A 17,831-nucleotide genomic window follows, 5' to 3' on the forward strand; every position below is an offset into this window, starting at 1 on the left:
GAGGAAGACGAAACGGAGAGGTCCAAATCAATTTTGTGTTGTGTGAATGAACGAATGACGTGGCAAAAAGAACCCACCCCATTGGATGATTTTAATTACCGACGACTGACGTGGAGGGTCTCTCTGTTGCTCGTATCGAGCTTTTACTTATTGTTTGATTATTGTATTTATTAATTTAAAATTATTTACAAGAATGAGTCATAAAACAATATATTTATCATCAAATTGTAATTCATCAAAACATATAAATATTTATCTTTTATAAAACAATATATTTTTTCTTGTTTTATGCCAAAACTTCCCTTCAATTTTTTTTTTTAAATAACACATAAATTATAAATATAGTTATTCATTTCCTTTTTTCTGTTCTGCTAACTTTTAATTTCTTCTCGATTACTTACTTACTGAAATCCGATGTATCCAAACTAAATAATAGCTTCCACACAAACAAACAAAAGCACAATGTCCATATTCGAAACTACAAAACAAATACACGTGAAACAAGAAACATGACTCGAGCATAAATATCCTCAACGAAAGAAGACATGCTTGTAGTTCTAACGATTAAGTCTTTACTCAATGAAGGTTGTTTCTCATTATCACTAGGCCCTCTTGGATCATCCTCGTTCATGTTTAGCTTTATCTTCGCATCTCCCTAAAGTACAACCACACATTTTCTTTCTTCAACGAAAACCCTTTTCAGTTTCCCCTCCAATAAGTTTTTTTTTTGGTTTCTTTTATACAGCCACTTTTTCACTTACTGTCTTTGTTGTTGCGTGACCTTCAACCTGAAAATTGAACTTAAAAGTGTTAGACTCTTTGCTTTTAACCATGTGATAAAAAGGGTCTCAGATCAATACGAGTGTGTGTGTGTGTTTTGGATAAAGTTCTTAGAATCTTTTGCTTTACCTTGGCTGCTTTGAACAGTTCGTCTAGAACTTCAGACAATGTTGGATGCGCATGAACTGCCAATTTTATGTCCTGCAGAGTCACCAGTAACCATGCAGGGATCAAGAACTAGATACAAAGTGGATGTAAACAAACATGTAATCAAGAACTAGAGTATTGAAGGATCCTACCTGAATGCGTGTTCCTAGAGCAATGGCATTGGATGCTTCATGGATAAGGTCAGCAGCATGCAGCCCAAAGATATGAACTCCTAGAATCTCACCGTTGTCAGGTCGGTATATCATCTGCAATAATGAACACAATGAGATCTCTTTCTTCTTTCATTAACCATAAACTATTAACATCTTCTTATCTTACCTTGGCTATTCCTTCTCCTTCATTTTCAGCTAGGGCCTTTGTGTTAGCCTTGAAACTTGTCTTGGCAACACTAACTTTAAATCCTTCCTTCTCGCCTTTCTCTCTCGCTTGTGGCTAGAAATCACAGAAATTATCTTACATTAAGCTTATTGGTTATTTCATTTTTTATTTCTGACTATCTTCAGTGCAAAATGATCTTGAATTACCTCTGTCAATCCCACCATGCTGATTTCAGGATGAGTAAAGCAAGCAGCGGGAATGCTTAGATGATTAAGCACATGATCTCTACCAGTGACTTGCTCAACCACTAGCCACAGAGTAAGAGCGAGCACAGAGTTTAAAAAACAAAATACTATTCACAGCATTTATAGTTGAATAGGCTTTTGATAAGCCATTTACCAGAGATTCCTTGAGCACTGGCTGCATGTGCAAGCATCAGTTTACCATTGGCATCACCGATGCAGTACAAGTTGGGAACCTATGAAGCAGAAATGAATTTAGCATATAGAATGAATTGCGCTGGTAAAAATGTAAATAAATCTTACCAGTTTCCCATTTCCATCGATCACACGCATTCGCTCATCAACAGGTATGAAACCTCTCTGCGTCACAACATTGACCTGTGTTGAAAGGACAGCTGCAGCGTTATCTTTTTGTAGACCAAATGAACTCGCAGTTAACAAAAATGATGATACATCATAATAGAGGGGGTGTGTGATTTAGTGTCATCTCATACATTTTCCAAGCCAAGGCCATTGGTGAATGGAGCTCTTCCAGTAGCAATAAGAGCAGCATCTACCTGGAGACATAAGAAACCAACAGAGATAAACCAAATGGGTGAATATATTCTCTTTGTGAGACATCGGATCTCCCTTAGCTTTTATATGACATTGTGTTACCTCCAATGTGTCCTTATGTTCTTTTGTTTTGGCATCAATAAGCTCAATCATAACTGGTTTCCCATCCTTAGCGGGAGTTATCTGTACAAGAATAAATTTGAATATGGAAGATGAATACATATAGACACATTGGATAGAGGAAGAAACAAAATATTTAGAAATCATGATTTAACATGCTCACTTTGCTAGCAAAGACTCCAGTATGATAGTCAATCTTTCTAGGATTTATCAAAACCCTCTGAGCTAGCTTACTGATCTCAGGATCAAATCCTGGCATTAGCTGATCCAGTGCTTCTATAAAAGTTACCTGCAACAACAGATGTCCTGGTTTTGGTTTGTAACTATTGTTGCAAGGTAGATCAAACCTAAAGAAACCAAAATTAGGAATGGCACACTCTAAATGAAGATCAACAAGCCAATCAATTAGTTTATAAATCCCCTTTAAATGCTATTTTTCACATTAGCAAGCTCAATACAAAATAATGTTACCTCACTTCCAAGTGCTGTGTAAACATCACTGAACTCAAGACCAATGTAACCACTTCCTACAATTGCAATCCAATCAGGTACAGACTCCAACTTCAAGGCATGGTCACTGGTGATTACAGTCTTTCCTGCAGCACCAGATATAACATAACATGATTTCAAGCATGCTTGCAAAAACTAGAGAGATTAACAACGAAACAAGGAATGTACCATCAACTTCAATTCCTTTGGGGACAAAAGGCACAGATCCAGTGGCAATGATTATATTTTTGGCAGTGATAATATTGTCCTTCCCATATTTAACCTTTTGTGGGCCCTGCAGGAATACAAAACTTCAAAAGAGTTAGGATACAAAGCAAGAGTATCCAGTCTACTTAGTCAAACTGACCAGAACACTGCCGAATCCTGTCAAAATGTCAACACCAAGTGCCTTCATTGAATTGGTCAGGTTGTTTCTAATTTTGGTAGCCAGGTTATTAGCATGGTCTGCCACACCCTGACGATCATACCCAGCAGCTGAAACCTGGGGGGAACCAAAAACCATAAGATTGTGAAGACCAGAAGCCCTAGTTTCTAAATTAACAAGATCATCTCCAATCATTTAAGACAAAACTAACAACTTTATACAAGAAATGAAACAGTGTGAACCAGTAGGAGTATACCTGAAGACCAAAGGACTTCATGTGATGTTCGTTCTGAAGCTCTCGCATTCTACCACTAACAGCAAGAAGAGCTTTGGAAGGGACACAGCCTCTGTTAACACAAGTCCCTCCAACAACATCTCCTTCAATGATCGCAGTTTTGAGTCCCTAACAAGACAATACAATGGATCCATTCAATAAAAGTAAAGAAACAGAGTAACTCATCTCTGTTCTTATTACAGAAGCAAATGTAAGAGATTATTAGCAATGTCAAGTCACCTTTTCAACGGCGTGTAAGGCAGCTCCATGGCCGCCAACACCAGCTCCGATAATGATCAGATCGTAGTCGAAACTCTTGGGCGGAGCACCATTAGTCGTGGCGGCAGCGGAGACTTGGAATCTAGTGCTTCGGATGCGAACTCGGTCGCTGCGAAGAGTCAGATGATTCGAAGGCGAGGAGCAAAACGCCTCACGTCGGAGTCCGCAGAACTGGAGACTCCTCGGCGTTGAGAAGATGGAACCGGTTGATCCGAGCACGCGGTTGGATCTGGTAAGCGACGTCTGGGAGAAGGGAAGAGCGATGGCTGATTGCATTGTGAGAAAGAGAGATCGATCCGGAGAGAGAGAGAGAGTTGATGACAATTTGACAAACACAGCGGAGAGAGAGAGAGGCGATGTCAGTGTAAAATATAAAACGGGGGCGGAGATATCAAGGCGGGTTTGTTTAACCACTTCTTATTTCAAATATTGTTTAATTAATTTAAGGCCCATTAGGCTCTATTATGGGCCGCATAGCTTTCATTAGTTTCTCACGATTATGAACTGTCCTTGATTGTTCTTGCATGATAGATGCCTATTCCCACTTTAGCCTTTAGGAGTGACACTGAGTTTGAGATCATAGGAGAATTCAGCTGCATGTAGATTATAATAATTGATTTTAGAATGTGGTTAGGTAAGTTTTGGTGTCTTAAAACCTTAGTCTTTAAACCATGATTAACCCAAGTTCTTAGGGTGGAGTTTAACTAAGAAAAACTAAGAAGCGTCTCTTAAATAAGAGATATAAAAACCCATAATAATTTCAAATTCTTTATAACAAGTATGAATTTAACCTTGTTTTCTATGTTTATATTTGATTTGCCCTCGACTAAAAGTAAAATTATAACCTTGTTTTCTATGTTTATATTTGATTTGCCCCCAGCAAAATAAAATCCTACATCCGCCACTGCTTGGATCGTCTCATGGATGTAAAGATCTCGTGAAGATCTTAATCTTTTTTTATCTAAGAGATGGCTGTTTAAATGAAAAATATCCATTCTATATATAGTGCTGTGACCCCACTAACAAAATCTAAACCATGTATGATTTAGCTGTTACATGGCTAGTGGGGCGACAGGTCGATCATCAGAGACTTTATAATCAGTCCTTAGGCCGTTGAAGGAAATACAATCATGGGCCTTTGGGGGCGATAGTATTGTAAAGGTTATTCTGAACATGGTTCGATGCTGACAGTGCGTTATGGCTCTAAACAGATGATGCTGCATTGCTATCGTCGCTTTAAACCTTTAAGCAAATGAATATGACGGACAAGTTCTTTTGAACAAATGCATCAAAATAGTGTTACATAATGAGAAGATCATATGGTACAAAAGAGGCAAAAACAGAGTTTCTCGAAATCACAATCACACACATTAGGAAAAGAAAAAAAAAAACATAGCAAATGAGAAATCTGAATCAAAGCATTACCTACTGTCCACCACGGCTCATCTCCCAGAAGGCGACCTCGTGTTCAAGAACACGTACAAGAACATCTTCAGCTTCAACCAAAGCTTCCCTGGAGGCATTCTCCAAACAACGTTCAGCGATGTTCTTCACAGACAAACAGTACTGTCTAAACCCGTCGTTACCCCACCGATTGCAAGCTCCGATAAGCTCCGCCGGAGTTTTGTTCCCATCCCCCAAACAGTGAGCAAAGCTCTCTTGATACACCGCTTCAATCGCCCAGAAAGCCGTCATCACCACCGAATACTCCACCTCACTACTCATCAGAGCTTCAAGAAACCTTGAACAAACCACAAAAACGTCTCATCGAGAATCTCTCAAAATTAAGAACTAACTAAATCGAATACCTGCTATACTCTTGATTAGCCTTTTGAGCCACAACGGTCGAGAAATCAACGCCCCATTTCGACCCTTCACTTTTAAACCACTCGATCTCATCATTCAACGAAGCTAAACCACCAAGCACGACCTCCATGTCGGAAGTCTCGCCGGATTCTTTGCCGGCTCTGATCAGAACATTCGCCACAAACGGCACGAACCCCCTCACGAAGAGGTAATCTTGACCCTGCCACCAAAAACGAAGCCGTTTTAAACTCACCGAGTGATTAATCTTTGGTTTCATCGGTAATTCAACAGTACCAACCAGCCAAGTTTTGAAGGAGGAGAGATCAACGGATCCGTCGCGGATGGAGACGACGAAGTCATGACGTGTAGCTGCCGCGTATAATGAACGGTGCTTATCAATCCACGTGTCGATCACGCCTTTCTTCTCCGATTTCTCCATTGAAGTTGCTGCTTCTCTCGAGATTCGTCACCGATCATCCTGTCCCCGCCAACGTTGACTCTTTACTCTGTAGCGTACATGTCTTATTGGGCTTTAAAGTAATAGACCAAGGCCCGGTTAGATCCAACTATATAACGGCAGTTAAGTAAAAAAGACACGACAGAAGAGCGCTAGTGACGTGGCAATTTCTGAACCTTGATTCTGTCACCGTTAGATCCAACGGCAGTAAAGACACGACCGAAGAGCGTTGCTTCGTGGCAATTTTTAAGATGCATTGCTGTCTGAAAGAGTGATGACGTGGAACTGTTTTTTTTTCTAATTATTCTCAGTTGTCTTTCTCACCCTAATGAACTCAGGGCCGGTTTATTAGGAGACAGATGCTATCGTCCCGGGCCCAAACCCGTGTCCTCTCGTATAATAATACTAATTAAGGGATCCAATTTTTTTATAATATATATTTTTATATATAAAAAATTATAAATATAATAAATATAAGTGAAAAGGGTCCAAATTATTTGATATGTATATAGTTTTATTTTCATTACAAAATATTACTGATTAAATTTTAAAAACATTTTAAATATTATCTACATATAAATTTTAGAGTGTAAAAAAAAAATATTTTTCGCCCTAGGTCCCGTAACAGTGTTGAGCCGGTACTGAATGAACTATATATGAATTTGACTAGATGTTTATGTTGATTTGGTGTAGCGTCGTCTTTATAAGCCATATGAATAGCTGATGTGGTTCATCTTCAGTTTTGGAAGAAACTTGTAGTAATAACGCAGATTCGTAATTATAGCTGATTAACATTGTTGATATGCATACCAAACTAGACGGTAAAAAAGAAGAAGATCAAAGCTGATCGATGAACGTGCGAAAATTCAATGCTGCTAATGGTGTTTGGTATATAAATATGATTAAAGTGCATAAAATAGATTTGATTATAGCTTGTGGCCAAGTTAACAACAATATTGTATTTTGGATTTAAATATTGACTTTCTTACTAGAAGTTGAAATAGAGTATACAATATTTTTTTTGATAACCGAGTGTCTTGGCTCCACCTTGGTGGTCCGGATTAGAGACCGAAGCGAACAAAGACGCTGCCAGGACATCACCATATGGCTCACCGTGAACGGTTTTTGGTTTCGGGCGCTGGGGGATCCGCATGTAAAATCTCCAGTGGCCGGTTTCGAACTCAGGTGGCGAAACTCACAGCCGTGAGCCCTTTACTACTAGAGCTAGAAGGCCCAGTTCAATATGTTTATAACTATCTGTTTTTGTCATTTTGATATCAACACTGTACATTATCTCTAAAGTGTTTGCTTTATTGAGTTTCAGAATTTTTAAGTCTACGTATAATTCAAGGTCAAGAGAATGCATGCATGTGTCGTGCGGTCTATATATGTGTTTGTTTTCTTTTCTATTTTTCTGGTGTGTGATCAAGAGGGTGATCTCATCTTTGTACCATAGTTTTTACTTTTTACTTTACAGTTTCTAAAGAAAAAGTTTCCTAGTCTGACTGTCTTGGAAATAGAAACGTTAAAAAAGTTACTGAATATATAATCATGTTCAAATTTAATAATGAAAAGTGAGCTGAAACTTTTTTAGTTGATCATAAACAAAATAGTACTATTAAATAGTAATATAATTTTAATTGTTAGGGATTGTAATTAAAACAAAACGTAAAAACGGTAAGCTTGAAGTGTGTCTTTTGCCACATAAGGGATTTTCAGGTACTCAGTATTTTTGACAGCTCTTTTATGTTTTAGTTTTACCATAGAAAGACAAAATTCAACGGAAGTAATCACTTTGACTATGACCCTTTGTTTCGAAAATAATGAAAAAGGGTAAAAAAAAATAATTTGAAAAGGAATAACTAGACATGCTTCTTATCTCACTTACATAACCAGAGAGAGAGATCCATAGAAACTGGGAGAGATAGAAGAGGAAGTGTTGAAGGAGAGAGATGGAGTGGAACCGTGGTTTTGGTCGGGTTAAGGAAGAAAGAAAGAGCTCGAGCTTCTTCAAGATATTTCACAGTGCAGATTTATCATCTGAATCCATGGTAACTCTCCTCTAAACCTCCTCTTGTCATTAGCTTTGTGATTTTCTTGATAATGACTGTTTCAAAAGCAGAGTTTTTTTCTTTTATGTGTTTAGTATTTTTGAAGTTAAAGATTCAGTCTTGTGGGTGGTGTCTTTGAAACTGTTGGATCTCTCAGTCTCTTTAGCTTGCTCTGTCTCGTTTAGAAAGTGACCTCTTAGTTTGTTTGTTCACTCATTACTTTAGGTTTCAAGTTAATGTTGCTCTTTGTCTGTATCTTCATGCTCAGATCTTTCTTCTCTGCTTTTCTAGATTTGTTTTGTGATAAGACCAACTTGAGGATTGAAAGGTTGAAACTTTAGTCTTCAAGTCTTTGATGTAACTTACCAAGAACGTTAACTGTTTTTGACATTCTTTTCATTGCATGTTGAAACCAGAGAGGGATTCCTTACGACTTCATGAAGAACGTCTCTAAGGAAGACTTCTCCTGCAAGATGGTGATAAGAACAAAATGGGGAAGGTCATGGGAAGTAGACATCTCCATGAACCCTAGGTTCTACTACATGGAGAAGTCCGGATGGAACCAGTTTGTGAGCGACAATGCTTTGGGATCAAACGAGTTTGTGACCTTCACTCACAGCGGTTTAATGTGCTTCAATGTTAACATCTATAGGGAGAGTGGCAAGGAGATTGTTTTACCCCACGCAACGACTCCATTTAGTAAGCTCTCGTTTTAACTATTTGTTGAAACAGATGAGATTATGAAAGAAGAAACCAACTCTTTACTTTGATGATTGCAAAACAGGTGGGATCAAGAATGAAGAAGGTGAGAGAAGCTACAAAGATGTCAAGAAGGAAGATGAGTCCATGGGAGGAGTTGGTCATGTGGAGATTGGTGAATCATCGAGAGGAGCTGCGCTTAGAAAGAAGAAAGCTGAGAAGCACAAGAGGAGAAAGAAAGTGAAGTATGGTGTTCCAAGATTCAAAATCACCATAACCAAATCATACCTCAAGTCACTGGTAAGATTAATACCAAACACTCAACAGCCATACTACACAAAGTCTCTATATTGGTTGATTATATGATAATCTCTGTTTGTTGTTGTTGTTGTTTTCTTTACCAGCCAATCCCAACGTTTTTTGATAAGTACCTCAAGAGTGAGTCTAAGGTGTACAAGATACATCACTCGGAAGGAGATGGTTCATGGGAGGTGCTTTCCTTGGTTCATCAGGCTCATATAGTGTTATCACGTGGATGGATTAAACTGGCACGAGAGTACCCGTTAGCAGTTGGTGACAGGTGTACATTCCACCTCGTTAAACCTACTGAGTTTGTCCTCACCTCCAAAAAGGCCAAGGCCATAGAGATCTCTATCAGCGATTGATGAATGAATGTTTTACCGTCTTTGCAGCTTTCTTATATCTATGGAGACAATATGATCATATTATGTGTTGTGTTTGTATTTTTTACATTCCCAGACTGCAAGTTGCTTTTATCTGCTTATGAAGTTAGTCTTGAGACTTTAACTTGCTTGATATGTTTATGAGTTTAGGATCAATGATCAAAGTAGGTAGTAAAAAGTAAAAACCATTGACATGGTTCCTAACACTTCCCATTATCATCCCTGCAAAGTAAAGATTGTTCCATACTTATCAATACGTGTAATCTGTTTCAACTTCAAACCAAGTTTGAGATGTTGAGAAACATATGTAGAAAGAGGAAAAAAACTTTACCTCTTAAGGCCACCAAGGCCTCGGTGACTTCATTACTTCTGTAATCTGCTTGTGTTTCATTTAACAGAAACCAAACACTTGTCGTCAAAGAAAGTTTCATTATGGACTATCCATACGATTAGAGATGTCAAATGATCTGTCTAGCATCCAATTGGACTTATCCCAACTGACTAATTTAATTTGGACCTTTTTTGGTTGATCCATAATGGATATTGGTCCAATAAATGCGACCAATAAAAACCAGCATGTCTATGGTTATATCATATAGCTAACACTTGGTCTTTCTGTCAATGAGTAAGTCTAAGTTGAATTCGTTATAAACGGATTATGGTCGCATCCAATTAAAATGTAGTACAATTGGACTAAAGAACAATTGGTCCATAGTCTAAATGGCAAAGACTAAATGAGCAATATGCATGTCTAAAACTCTTAATTAGGTCTCGGCATAAAATCTGTAACCCTAAATCTGAATTGAATTTGAACTGAAAAACTCGATCTGCTTCTGATCCAAAGCATAAAAAAGTACTAGAATCAGTTTTATAGGATATTAAAAACATATTTAAACATGAAGTGTCATTAATCGAACCTGAACAGGTAACCCGAAAAACCAAAAAAATATCTAAGAAACCGATCTGAATGTCCAAATTAATATGCAATATAAATATTTGAAACATAAATATGTACTTCAAATATTAAATTCCATATTTGTTTTAATATAATATCGAAAATAAGTATTTAAAATTTAAATAAGTAACTTAAGTATCCAATTCTTTATAAATAAGTATTTATTTTTATGGTTTGCTTTATTTTTTTTATTTTACTTCGGGTATATCCGAGCTGATTTGATATAGCCCGGATCCAAATGATATATAGTTACTTTATGGGCTTTAGGATTTGATACAACGAAACCAAAGTGTTATATCCGTACCCGACCCATACTTATAAATTTATTAGAGTGAGACCTAGGATTTGATACAAATTAGAACCAAAATCCAAAATATTCAACTCAAATTCCAACGGATACCTGAACGTCCTTGCCTATTCTTAATGATTTAGAGTTTTGTTAATCGGAGACTTTTCCAAATTTTTTTAAAAAGGATTCTTTTTATTTTTGACGGAAATATGATCTATCGATTTTAGTTAAACATAAAATTTATAAGTTTGGCATGAAAACATAAAGTTACGGTTTTGATGAAAAACTTATTTTAATTTTTGACTGGAAACATAATTTTATGATTTTTCCGTGAAAACGTAATTTTATGTGACAAAAAAATATAAATTTGTTGTTTTTGATGAAAAATGAAAACCTAATTTCACGGGTTTGATGTGAAAACATAATTGCAGGTTTAGCGGGTTAACTTAATTTTAAGGTTTTAATGGCAAAATGGTATACTTGTTTTTTCGCCAAATACGTTTTTTTTCTTTTGGCAAAAAAATAAAATTTTACGGTTTTATGATTTTGACAAAAAACATAATTTTATGATTTTTTCAAAAAATATAATTTCATAATTTTAACGAAAAACGTAATTTTATGATTTTTGACAGAAAATTATGTTTAACATTGTAAGAAGCGTTATCATATATTGCATGTATGTGTGGTGTGGTGTATATATGTGTTTGTTTTCTTTATGTATTGTAAAAACACATGACTTTGGTGTGATCCAGAAGGTGATCTCATCTTTGTACCATAGTTTTTACTTTTCAGTTTCTAGAGAAAAAGTTTCCAACTTTGACTGTTCAGAAAATAAAAACGTTAAAGAGTTACTGAATGTAAGATCAAATTTACTAACAAAAAACTAGCTGTAACTTTTTGTTGATCATAAACAAATATTAATTAATATATAGTTTTAATTGTTAGGGAGTGTCAAAACAAAACGTAAGAACGGTAAGTTTGAAGTGTGTCCTTTTGCCACATCAGGGATTCTCAGGTACTCAAAACTAGCATATGATTTTGAGTGTCTGTGAAGTCACGTTTTAACAGTTGTTGTGTCTTTTATGTTACAAAGGAAGTAATCACTTTGACTATGACCCTCTGTTTTGAAAATAATGAAAAAGTTAAAATACTTTGAAAAAGAATAACTAGACATACTTTTCTCACTTGCAGTACCAGAGATAGAGAGAGCCAGAGAAACAGAGAGAGAGAGAGAGAGAGTGAAGAGGTTTTGAATTTAGATAGAAGAAGAAGTGTTGAAGGAGAGACAGAGAGATGGGTTGGAACCGTGGTTTTGGTAGGGTGAAGGATGAAAGAAAGAACTTGAGCTTCTTCAAGATATTCCAGAGTGCAGATTTATTCTCTGAATCCATGGTAACTCTCTTCTTGTCCTTAGCTTTGTGATTTTCTTGATAACTCTGTTTCAAAAGCAGAGTCTTTGTGTTGTGTTTAGTGGGTTTCAAGTTAAAGACTCATTCTTGTGGATCTCTTAGTCTTTAGCTTTGCTTTGTCTCATTAAGGAAGTGTCACTCTTAGTTTGTTCACTCTTCCCTTTAAAAATATAAAGTTGTTTGCTTAGTCTTTACTCTTTAGCTTTGCTCAGATCTTTCCGCTCAATTATAGGCGAAAGGTTGAAACTTTACCCTTCTTTTGTTGTAACTTGACAAGAAAGTTAACTGTTTTTTTTTTTACACTCTTCATTGCATGTTGAAACCAGAGAGCGATGCCTTACAACTTCATGAAGAACATCTCTAAGGAAGACTTCTCCTACAAGATGGTGATAAGAGCGCAGTGGGGAAGCTCATGGGAAGTGGACATCTCCATGAACCCTAGGTTCTACTACATGGAGAAGTCCGGATGGAACCAGTTTGTAACCGACAATGCTTTGGGAGAAAACGAGTTTGTGACCTTCACTCACAAGGGTCTTATGCGCTTCAATGTCAACATCTATGGGAAGAACGGCAAGGAGATTGTCACACCTCGCAAACCCCACACAACGACTCCATTTAGTAAGCTTTTGCGTTTGATTCTTCATGAAACAAATGAGATTGTGATGAAGAACCAACTCGTTACTTTGATGATTCAAACAGGTGGGATCAAGAAAGAAGAAGATGTGAAGAAGGAAGATGAGTCCATGGGAGTAGGAGTTGAGATCGAAGTGCAGAAGAAGAAGAGAGCTGTGGAGGTTGGTGAATCTTCGAGAGGGGCTGCGCTCAAGAAGAAGAAAGCTGAGAAACCTAAACCATCCAACAAGAAGAAGAAGAAGATGAAGAGAAAGAAAGTCAAGAACGGTGTTCCAGAATTCGAAATCACCATAACGAACTCATACCTCAAGTTCCTGGTAAGATCAAAATACCAAAGACTCAAAACAAACTCAAAATAGTCTCAATGTTTGATATTTTGTTTTTATCAGGCAATCCCAAAGAAGTTTGAGGAGGCGTACATCCCGGATGAGTCTAAGGTGTATATGATACATCACTCTGAAGGGAAGGGTTCCTGGGAGGTTTTTTGCTTGGTGAGGCAGACTAGGACAATCTTCTCAAGTGGATGGTGTAGACTGGCAAGAGAGTATCCTTTATCGGTTGGTGATAGGTGTACTTTCCACCTCGTCAAACCTGACGAGTTTGTCCTCACCACCAAGAAGGCCAGAGAGGAGATCACTGTGATCGAGTGATGAAACTGAATGTTTTAAGTGTCTTTTCAGCTTTCTTATATCTAAGGAGAAGCATATCGCTTTTAGTTTATGTGTTGGGTTTCTGAGTTTGTATTTGTCTATGTTCCCCTGACTTTAACTTGCTTTACTCTGTTTTATGAAGTTAGTCTTGAGACTTTAAATTTTGTTTAATCTGTTTATGAGTTTACCCTTGAGGTTAATGATCAAAGTAGGTAGTAAAAACCATTGACATGATTAAAAAGAGTTAATCAATTTGTCCAAAACTCAAAAAACAGTGTGTGTTTATTAGGTAGTGAAGTGTAAAGATGCACAGCAGAAAGAACATACAAGTCACACAAGAGTTAGTTAGTAATACAAATTCAGACATAACAAAGCACAAATCTTAGAATATAAAACGGTTATCATGTTCTCCAAGCAAATCAGTGGTGAGCCTTGACGACGGTCACAGGGCATGCCACGTTGTTCACAACATGGTTGCTTACACTTCCCATTATCATCCTGCAAACATAAACAAAGATTCTTCAATACTTATCAATATATGTAATTTATTTCCACTTCAAATTGAAATCTTGAAAAATATGGAGAAATATTTAACCTTTTAAGGCCACCAAGGCCTCGGTTACCGATGACAAGACTTGAAAGAGGAATATGTTCAACAGCTTCACATATCTTCTCACGAGGATCTCCCCAATATATCTTCATCACTACTGTAATCTGCATCATGTTTCACAACATTTAATCTTCATTTAACAGAAACCAAATTAACATTTGACTTAAAGGAAAATTTCATTCATGTGGAATGATATGTTTTTTTTTCTTGGTCACAAAAAGCTTTGCATGAATATTATGGACTAATCTAGCAATTACTATATTATATTCAACCAAGAAGGGAATCAAGAAGTTTACAGATTTCTTCCTAGCGGCAGTGTTGGCAATGTCAAGGGTTTCAGCATCTGGCTTCACTGCATACTTCTTCATCACGGCAGCTTCAGAGAATTCACTCAGCGGAATCAGAGCTGAAATGTTACAACACAAAAAAATAGAGTCCAAACTATTAATATATGACCAGTAACCATTAGCTCTCAATCATGTTCCAGAGAGACATGCAAAAAAAAAAAAAAAAAAAAAAAAAGCCAAAGACTAACAAAGCAAACGAACGATGCATAAGTTCAAGTTCTTTCAACACAGAGATAATCAGATAAAGGCTAAACAACCGTACGTGATCCAACGGTCTCCCAGAGCTGCATCTCGCCTTCCTCGTAATGCATGTCGTGAGCCACGGTGATAAGGATTAGATGATCGCCATCGCGAACGACGTTGTCAATGGCCCAGTTCAGAGCTTTCTTGCTGCACTCCGAAAAATCCACCGCCACTCCGATCTTCCGACCACTACTCTCCTCCATATTCTCTCTCTCTCTCTCTCTCTCTATGACAATCTTTTTTCTTTCTGAAACTTATCTCTATGACAATCTTTCACACCGAAAGCTCGGTTCTTTATCATCTTCTCTCGGAGACAAATGATGTATGGAGGGAAAAGACTTAGACTAGGGAGACTATATCCCCCGTTACGCTGTCATGTGATCTGTATAAATGCTGACCGTTTTGATTGATTCGTAAACGATCACAGCCTTAGAAATAGAACAGCACACAAAGCAGTTGTAAAATAAAATATCTTTACAGAGAAAATAACGGACAAAAGAGGTGTGGAGTCTGGGCCCACGGAAACTTGAAGGTAAACAGACATCAAGCCACGTCGTTAAGTCAAAAGTCAGACAGCTTAATTGGCTTTAATTTAACACGGTTAGATTGTTTTTTAAGTTATCACTAGATCTTGATCTGCTTTCATGTTTGTTAGTAAAACATATATTTGTTAATAAAATTATTAACATGTTTGTTAGTTCATAATATAAATAAAAAAGGGTAATTCTCTCAAAATAGTCATTTTTAAATTTTTGTTACAAAATAATCCTCAAAAAAGAAAATGACCAAAATAGTCTTTTTTTATTTTGAAAATTTTAATATTTATTTTTAATATTTTTAAATTTGAAATCCTATCCCCAAAACTTTAACCCTTAGCTCTAAACCCTAAGTCTAGATTGATTAGTTAACCCTACGATGTATTTTTATCATTTAATAAAACTTATTTTGGTCATTTTCTTCATTAAGCGTTATTTTTGTGACAAAAACTTAAAAATTGTTATTTTAGAAAATTTCTCATAAAAAATCTATTTGTTCAACCCGTTTCAACTTGATAAATATTTTGTATATTCGATGAAATAAACCAAAAAACAAAAACTGTAAAAATGTCTACTTATTAATCATAGGTTTGTTTAGAAAAATTAATTTTATTTTAAGTTTTTAAATATTAATTTGAAGATAATTAAAAAATTTTAATTACGATTTATATTAAATGATAGTTTTGTAAGCACACATATTTAATAAATTTATGTAAATTTTAATTTAAAAATATATCAGATAAAACTTATTCTAATATAACTATTAACGGTTAGAGTATTGAATGTTTAAATTAAATAAAAAAGTATAGATTGCATAAAATTAGAATTATTATCATTTACAAAAATATGAAAAGATTAGTTACCATGAATATATGAAATATTCAGTTATTTATTTTAGATAAATAATATTTATATAAGAATTAAATGCAATAGCATATCATTATAAATAAGTTGAAAATCAATGGAAGAATCCTAATAGAAATTCTGATTTAATAGTATAGATAGCAAATTAAAATAGATCTTGAGTTTTAAAAATGGATCCATTTGAGCTCGAGTTTTTTTTAAATGGATTCTAGTTTAAATAACATTAATATTTTATTATAATAATTAATCAAATAAATTCTAGTGTTTAAGTAAAATTGGACTATTTGAGAAAGTTTGTGATGAAAATATTAAAATAAACTTTTTCATCCAACAATAAATATATTAAGAGAATTAAGAAATAATAACTATGAAACAAGGGTTTCGGTTCCTAAAAATAGTGAAAATATTATTCGAAAACTTTGCTTAAAAAAATATTTCCCATTTTTCTGGTTTTTCTATTTTTATTGTTAAAATAAATATTAATTTTATCATGGACATCTCATTCGTTATTAGAGAAATTTTCTATGATAATAATTTTTAAGTTTTTGTCACAAAAATAGCTTTTAATGAAAAAAATGACAAAAATAATTTTATTAAAGAGTAAAAATACATTTATACCCTAGAGTTAACTAATCTAGACTTAAAATTTAGAGTTTAGGGGTGGAGTTTTGAAGATATAGTTTCAAATTTTAAAAATAAAAAAAATATATTAAAATTTTCAAAATAAAAAAGCTATTTTGATCATTTTTATTGAATGTTATTTTGTGACGAAAACTTAAAAAATACTATTTGAGAGAATTGCTCTGTGTTATCTTAATATATTATTTAATAATGTAAGTAGAATTTTAAAGTACATAAATGTAAACTATTTATGTAATGAGTCATTAGTTCTTAAAAAAATTGATAGTTTTTTTTTTAAAAGTTTCTCAACTTTTCAATTTCTCTTTTTTTTCTACTTTATCATTTTAGTGGAGAGACAGAGACTAATGGAAATGCTTTTATGAGATCCTACTGTAATATAGTAGTTTAAATATTGGGAGCTCTAGTAATCTCCCATTACGTAGTCTCCTTCTCGTTAGACAAAACCGACAACCGGATTTCAAGTTCCAGCCACCGCTATTTGCAGCCTGGCTATTTGATAAGGTCACAGAAATCAAATTAAGACGAATACATTAGCTAATCATCTTGAAATCAAATTTTTACATTTATTGTTTTTACTGCCTTAAAATAACACAGATTTTATCACCTAATAGAAACAAAATGTAATGTTTTGTTACCTCAAGAAGCTCACAGAATTCGTCAGGGGAAATATGAAGTATAGCTGACGCGGAATGGCCCGTACACCATGCGTATAGTTTGGTTTCCCCCTCTGCAAATGTTATCATTATGTGGAGGGTCTCAATACTTCTGATCCTGCGTTAGTGTTTCATTTTACCTAGTGTCATGATGATGATGATGATGATGATTTTTCGTTATGAAATAGCCGCAAACACTGTGTGATAATCTAGTGTTTTTGCTATGGCATTACTCAATCTAATCCAGTTAACATGACAAATCCACCAAAAAGAAACATGAGTGAGGGATATGATGCGCAAAAGAATCTTATATGGTGATGAAAATTACGATGTTTTTCTTACATTTATTCTATTATCAAGTTTTTAGCATTTCGTCAATTTACAATTTTGGGATACATAAGCTAATTTGAAATTATAGACGTCTAACAAAAAAACGAATGTACGGAAAATTGCAAGGGCGATTAGATAATTTGCGTGGAGAATACCACTGGTGCAACACCCGGCCACGTTGTTAGCGTACCTGCATGGCTTAGCTGAATTGGACTTCACAGACACGCGGTGATCACTTATTGGTAAAAATCTCTGAAGGCGGTTCTTAGCCAAAGAACCAGTACACTCCGGTGGGGATGGGTGCATGGATCATGATTAAGTTCAAAGTTGCATCAATGATCACTAGCTAGTAGTTTTTCATAGT

General features: G+C 35.4%; 5 protein-coding genes across 5 annotated transcripts; 2 read left to right on the forward strand and 3 right to left on the reverse strand.

Moving 5' to 3' along the window:
• Positions 1–405: 405 nt before the first annotated feature.
• LOC106328211 (dihydrolipoyl dehydrogenase 1, chloroplastic) lies at positions 406–3,960 on the reverse strand. Its single transcript, XM_013766605.1, has 16 exons — positions 3,572–3,960; positions 3,314–3,460; positions 3,040–3,174; positions 2,862–2,967; positions 2,655–2,779; positions 2,347–2,472; positions 2,166–2,246; positions 2,003–2,065; positions 1,812–1,886; positions 1,666–1,744; positions 1,473–1,573; positions 1,267–1,380; positions 1,080–1,193; positions 910–981; positions 762–788; positions 406–655 (listed from the first exon to the last, which is right to left on the reverse strand). The coding sequence occupies exons 1-16, from the start codon at positions 3,884–3,886 to the stop codon at positions 479–481; spliced, it is 1,857 nt and encodes a 618-aa protein (XP_013622059.1). The 5' UTR covers positions 3,887–3,960; the 3' UTR covers positions 406–478.
• Positions 3,961–4,859: 899 nt separating this feature from the next.
• LOC106331724 (bifunctional TENA-E protein) lies at positions 4,860–5,934 on the reverse strand. The gene is made up of 3 exons (XM_013770130.1): positions 5,715–5,934; positions 5,419–5,636; positions 4,860–5,351 (listed from the first exon to the last, which is right to left on the reverse strand). Exons 1-3 carry the CDS (start codon positions 5,853–5,855, stop codon positions 5,036–5,038), a joined length of 675 nt encoding a protein of 224 aa, XP_013625584.1. The 5' UTR covers positions 5,856–5,934; the 3' UTR covers positions 4,860–5,035.
• Positions 5,935–7,761: 1,827 nt separating this feature from the next.
• LOC106332770 (B3 domain-containing protein At3g17010-like) lies at positions 7,762–9,405 on the forward strand. The gene is made up of 4 exons (XM_013771267.1): positions 7,762–7,924; positions 8,341–8,623; positions 8,709–8,923; positions 9,028–9,405. Exons 1-4 carry the CDS (start codon positions 7,826–7,828, stop codon positions 9,286–9,288), a joined length of 858 nt encoding a protein of 285 aa, XP_013626721.1. The 5' UTR covers positions 7,762–7,825; the 3' UTR covers positions 9,289–9,405.
• Positions 9,406–11,690: 2,285 nt separating this feature from the next.
• Positions 11,691–13,362, forward strand: LOC106333040 (B3 domain-containing protein At3g17010-like). Its single transcript, XM_013771523.1, has 4 exons — positions 11,691–11,942; positions 12,286–12,577; positions 12,659–12,909; positions 12,982–13,362. Exons 1-4 carry the CDS (start codon positions 11,844–11,846, stop codon positions 13,240–13,242), a joined length of 903 nt encoding a protein of 300 aa, XP_013626977.1. The 5' UTR covers positions 11,691–11,843; the 3' UTR covers positions 13,243–13,362.
• A 138-nt stretch (positions 13,363–13,500) lies between these two features.
• Positions 13,501–14,835, reverse strand: LOC106332996 (universal stress protein YxiE-like). Its single transcript, XM_013771475.1, has 4 exons — positions 14,462–14,835; positions 14,149–14,258; positions 13,838–13,956; positions 13,501–13,740 (listed from the first exon to the last, which is right to left on the reverse strand). The coding sequence occupies exons 1-4, from the start codon at positions 14,643–14,645 to the stop codon at positions 13,662–13,664; spliced, it is 492 nt and encodes a 163-aa protein (XP_013626929.1). The 5' UTR covers positions 14,646–14,835; the 3' UTR covers positions 13,501–13,661.
• Between the last annotated feature and the right edge of the window lie 2,996 nt (positions 14,836–17,831).

This window comes from Brassica oleracea, chromosome C3 (assembly GCF_000695525.1).
Source record: "Brassica oleracea var. oleracea cultivar TO1000 chromosome C3, BOL, whole genome shotgun sequence".
Classification (NCBI taxonomy): Eukaryota; Viridiplantae; Streptophyta; class Magnoliopsida; order Brassicales; family Brassicaceae; genus Brassica; species Brassica oleracea.

Bases quoted from the DNA above. Each gene is read 5' to 3' on its own strand.
- LOC106328211 (XM_013766605.1), bottom strand. From the start codon at position 3,886: ATGCAATCAGCCATCGCTCTTCCCTTCTCCCAGACGTCGCTTACCAGA. The intron at 3,175-3,313 runs GTATACTCCTAC...GGTTCCCCCCAG, and splicing joins TGAAGTCCTTTGGTCTTCAG to GTTTCAGCTGCTGGGTATGA. The intron at 2,247-2,346 runs GTGAGCATGTTA...ATTCTTGTACAG, and splicing joins CTGGAGTCTTTGCTAGCAAA to ATAACTCCCGCTAAGGATGG.
- LOC106331724 (XM_013770130.1), bottom strand. From the start codon at position 5,855: ATGGAGAAATCGGAGAAGAAAGGCGTGATCGACACGTGGATTGATAAG. The intron at 5,637-5,714 runs GTTGGTACTGTT...TTTTGGTGGCAG, and splicing joins CCTCCTTCAAAACTTGGCTG to GGTCAAGATTACCTCTTCGT. The intron at 5,352-5,418 runs GTATTCGATTTA...GGTTTGTTCAAG, and splicing joins GCTAATCAAGAGTATAGCAG to GTTTCTTGAAGCTCTGATGA.
- LOC106332770 (XM_013771267.1), top strand. From the start codon at position 7,826: ATGGAGTGGAACCGTGGTTTTGGTCGGGTTAAGGAAGAAAGAAAGAGC. The intron at 8,624-8,708 runs GTAAGCTCTCGT...ATTGCAAAACAG, and splicing joins CCACGCAACGACTCCATTTA to GTGGGATCAAGAATGAAGAA. The intron at 8,924-9,027 runs GTAAGATTAATA...TTTCTTTACCAG, and splicing joins AATCATACCTCAAGTCACTG to CCAATCCCAACGTTTTTTGA.
- LOC106333040 (XM_013771523.1), top strand. From the start codon at position 11,844: ATGGGTTGGAACCGTGGTTTTGGTAGGGTGAAGGATGAAAGAAAGAAC. The intron at 11,943-12,285 runs GTAACTCTCTTC...TGTTGAAACCAG, and splicing joins ATTTATTCTCTGAATCCATG to AGAGCGATGCCTTACAACTT. The intron at 12,578-12,658 runs GTAAGCTTTTGC...TGATTCAAACAG, and splicing joins CCACACAACGACTCCATTTA to GTGGGATCAAGAAAGAAGAA.
- LOC106332996 (XM_013771475.1), bottom strand. From the start codon at position 14,645: ATGGAGGAGAGTAGTGGTCGGAAGATCGGAGTGGCGGTGGATTTTTCG. The intron at 14,259-14,461 runs GTACGGTTGTTT...GTAACATTTCAG, and splicing joins CTGGGAGACCGTTGGATCAC to CTCTGATTCCGCTGAGTGAA. The intron at 13,741-13,837 runs GTTAAATATTTC...TTATGTTTGCAG, and splicing joins GGCCTTGGTGGCCTTAAAAG to GATGATAATGGGAAGTGTAA.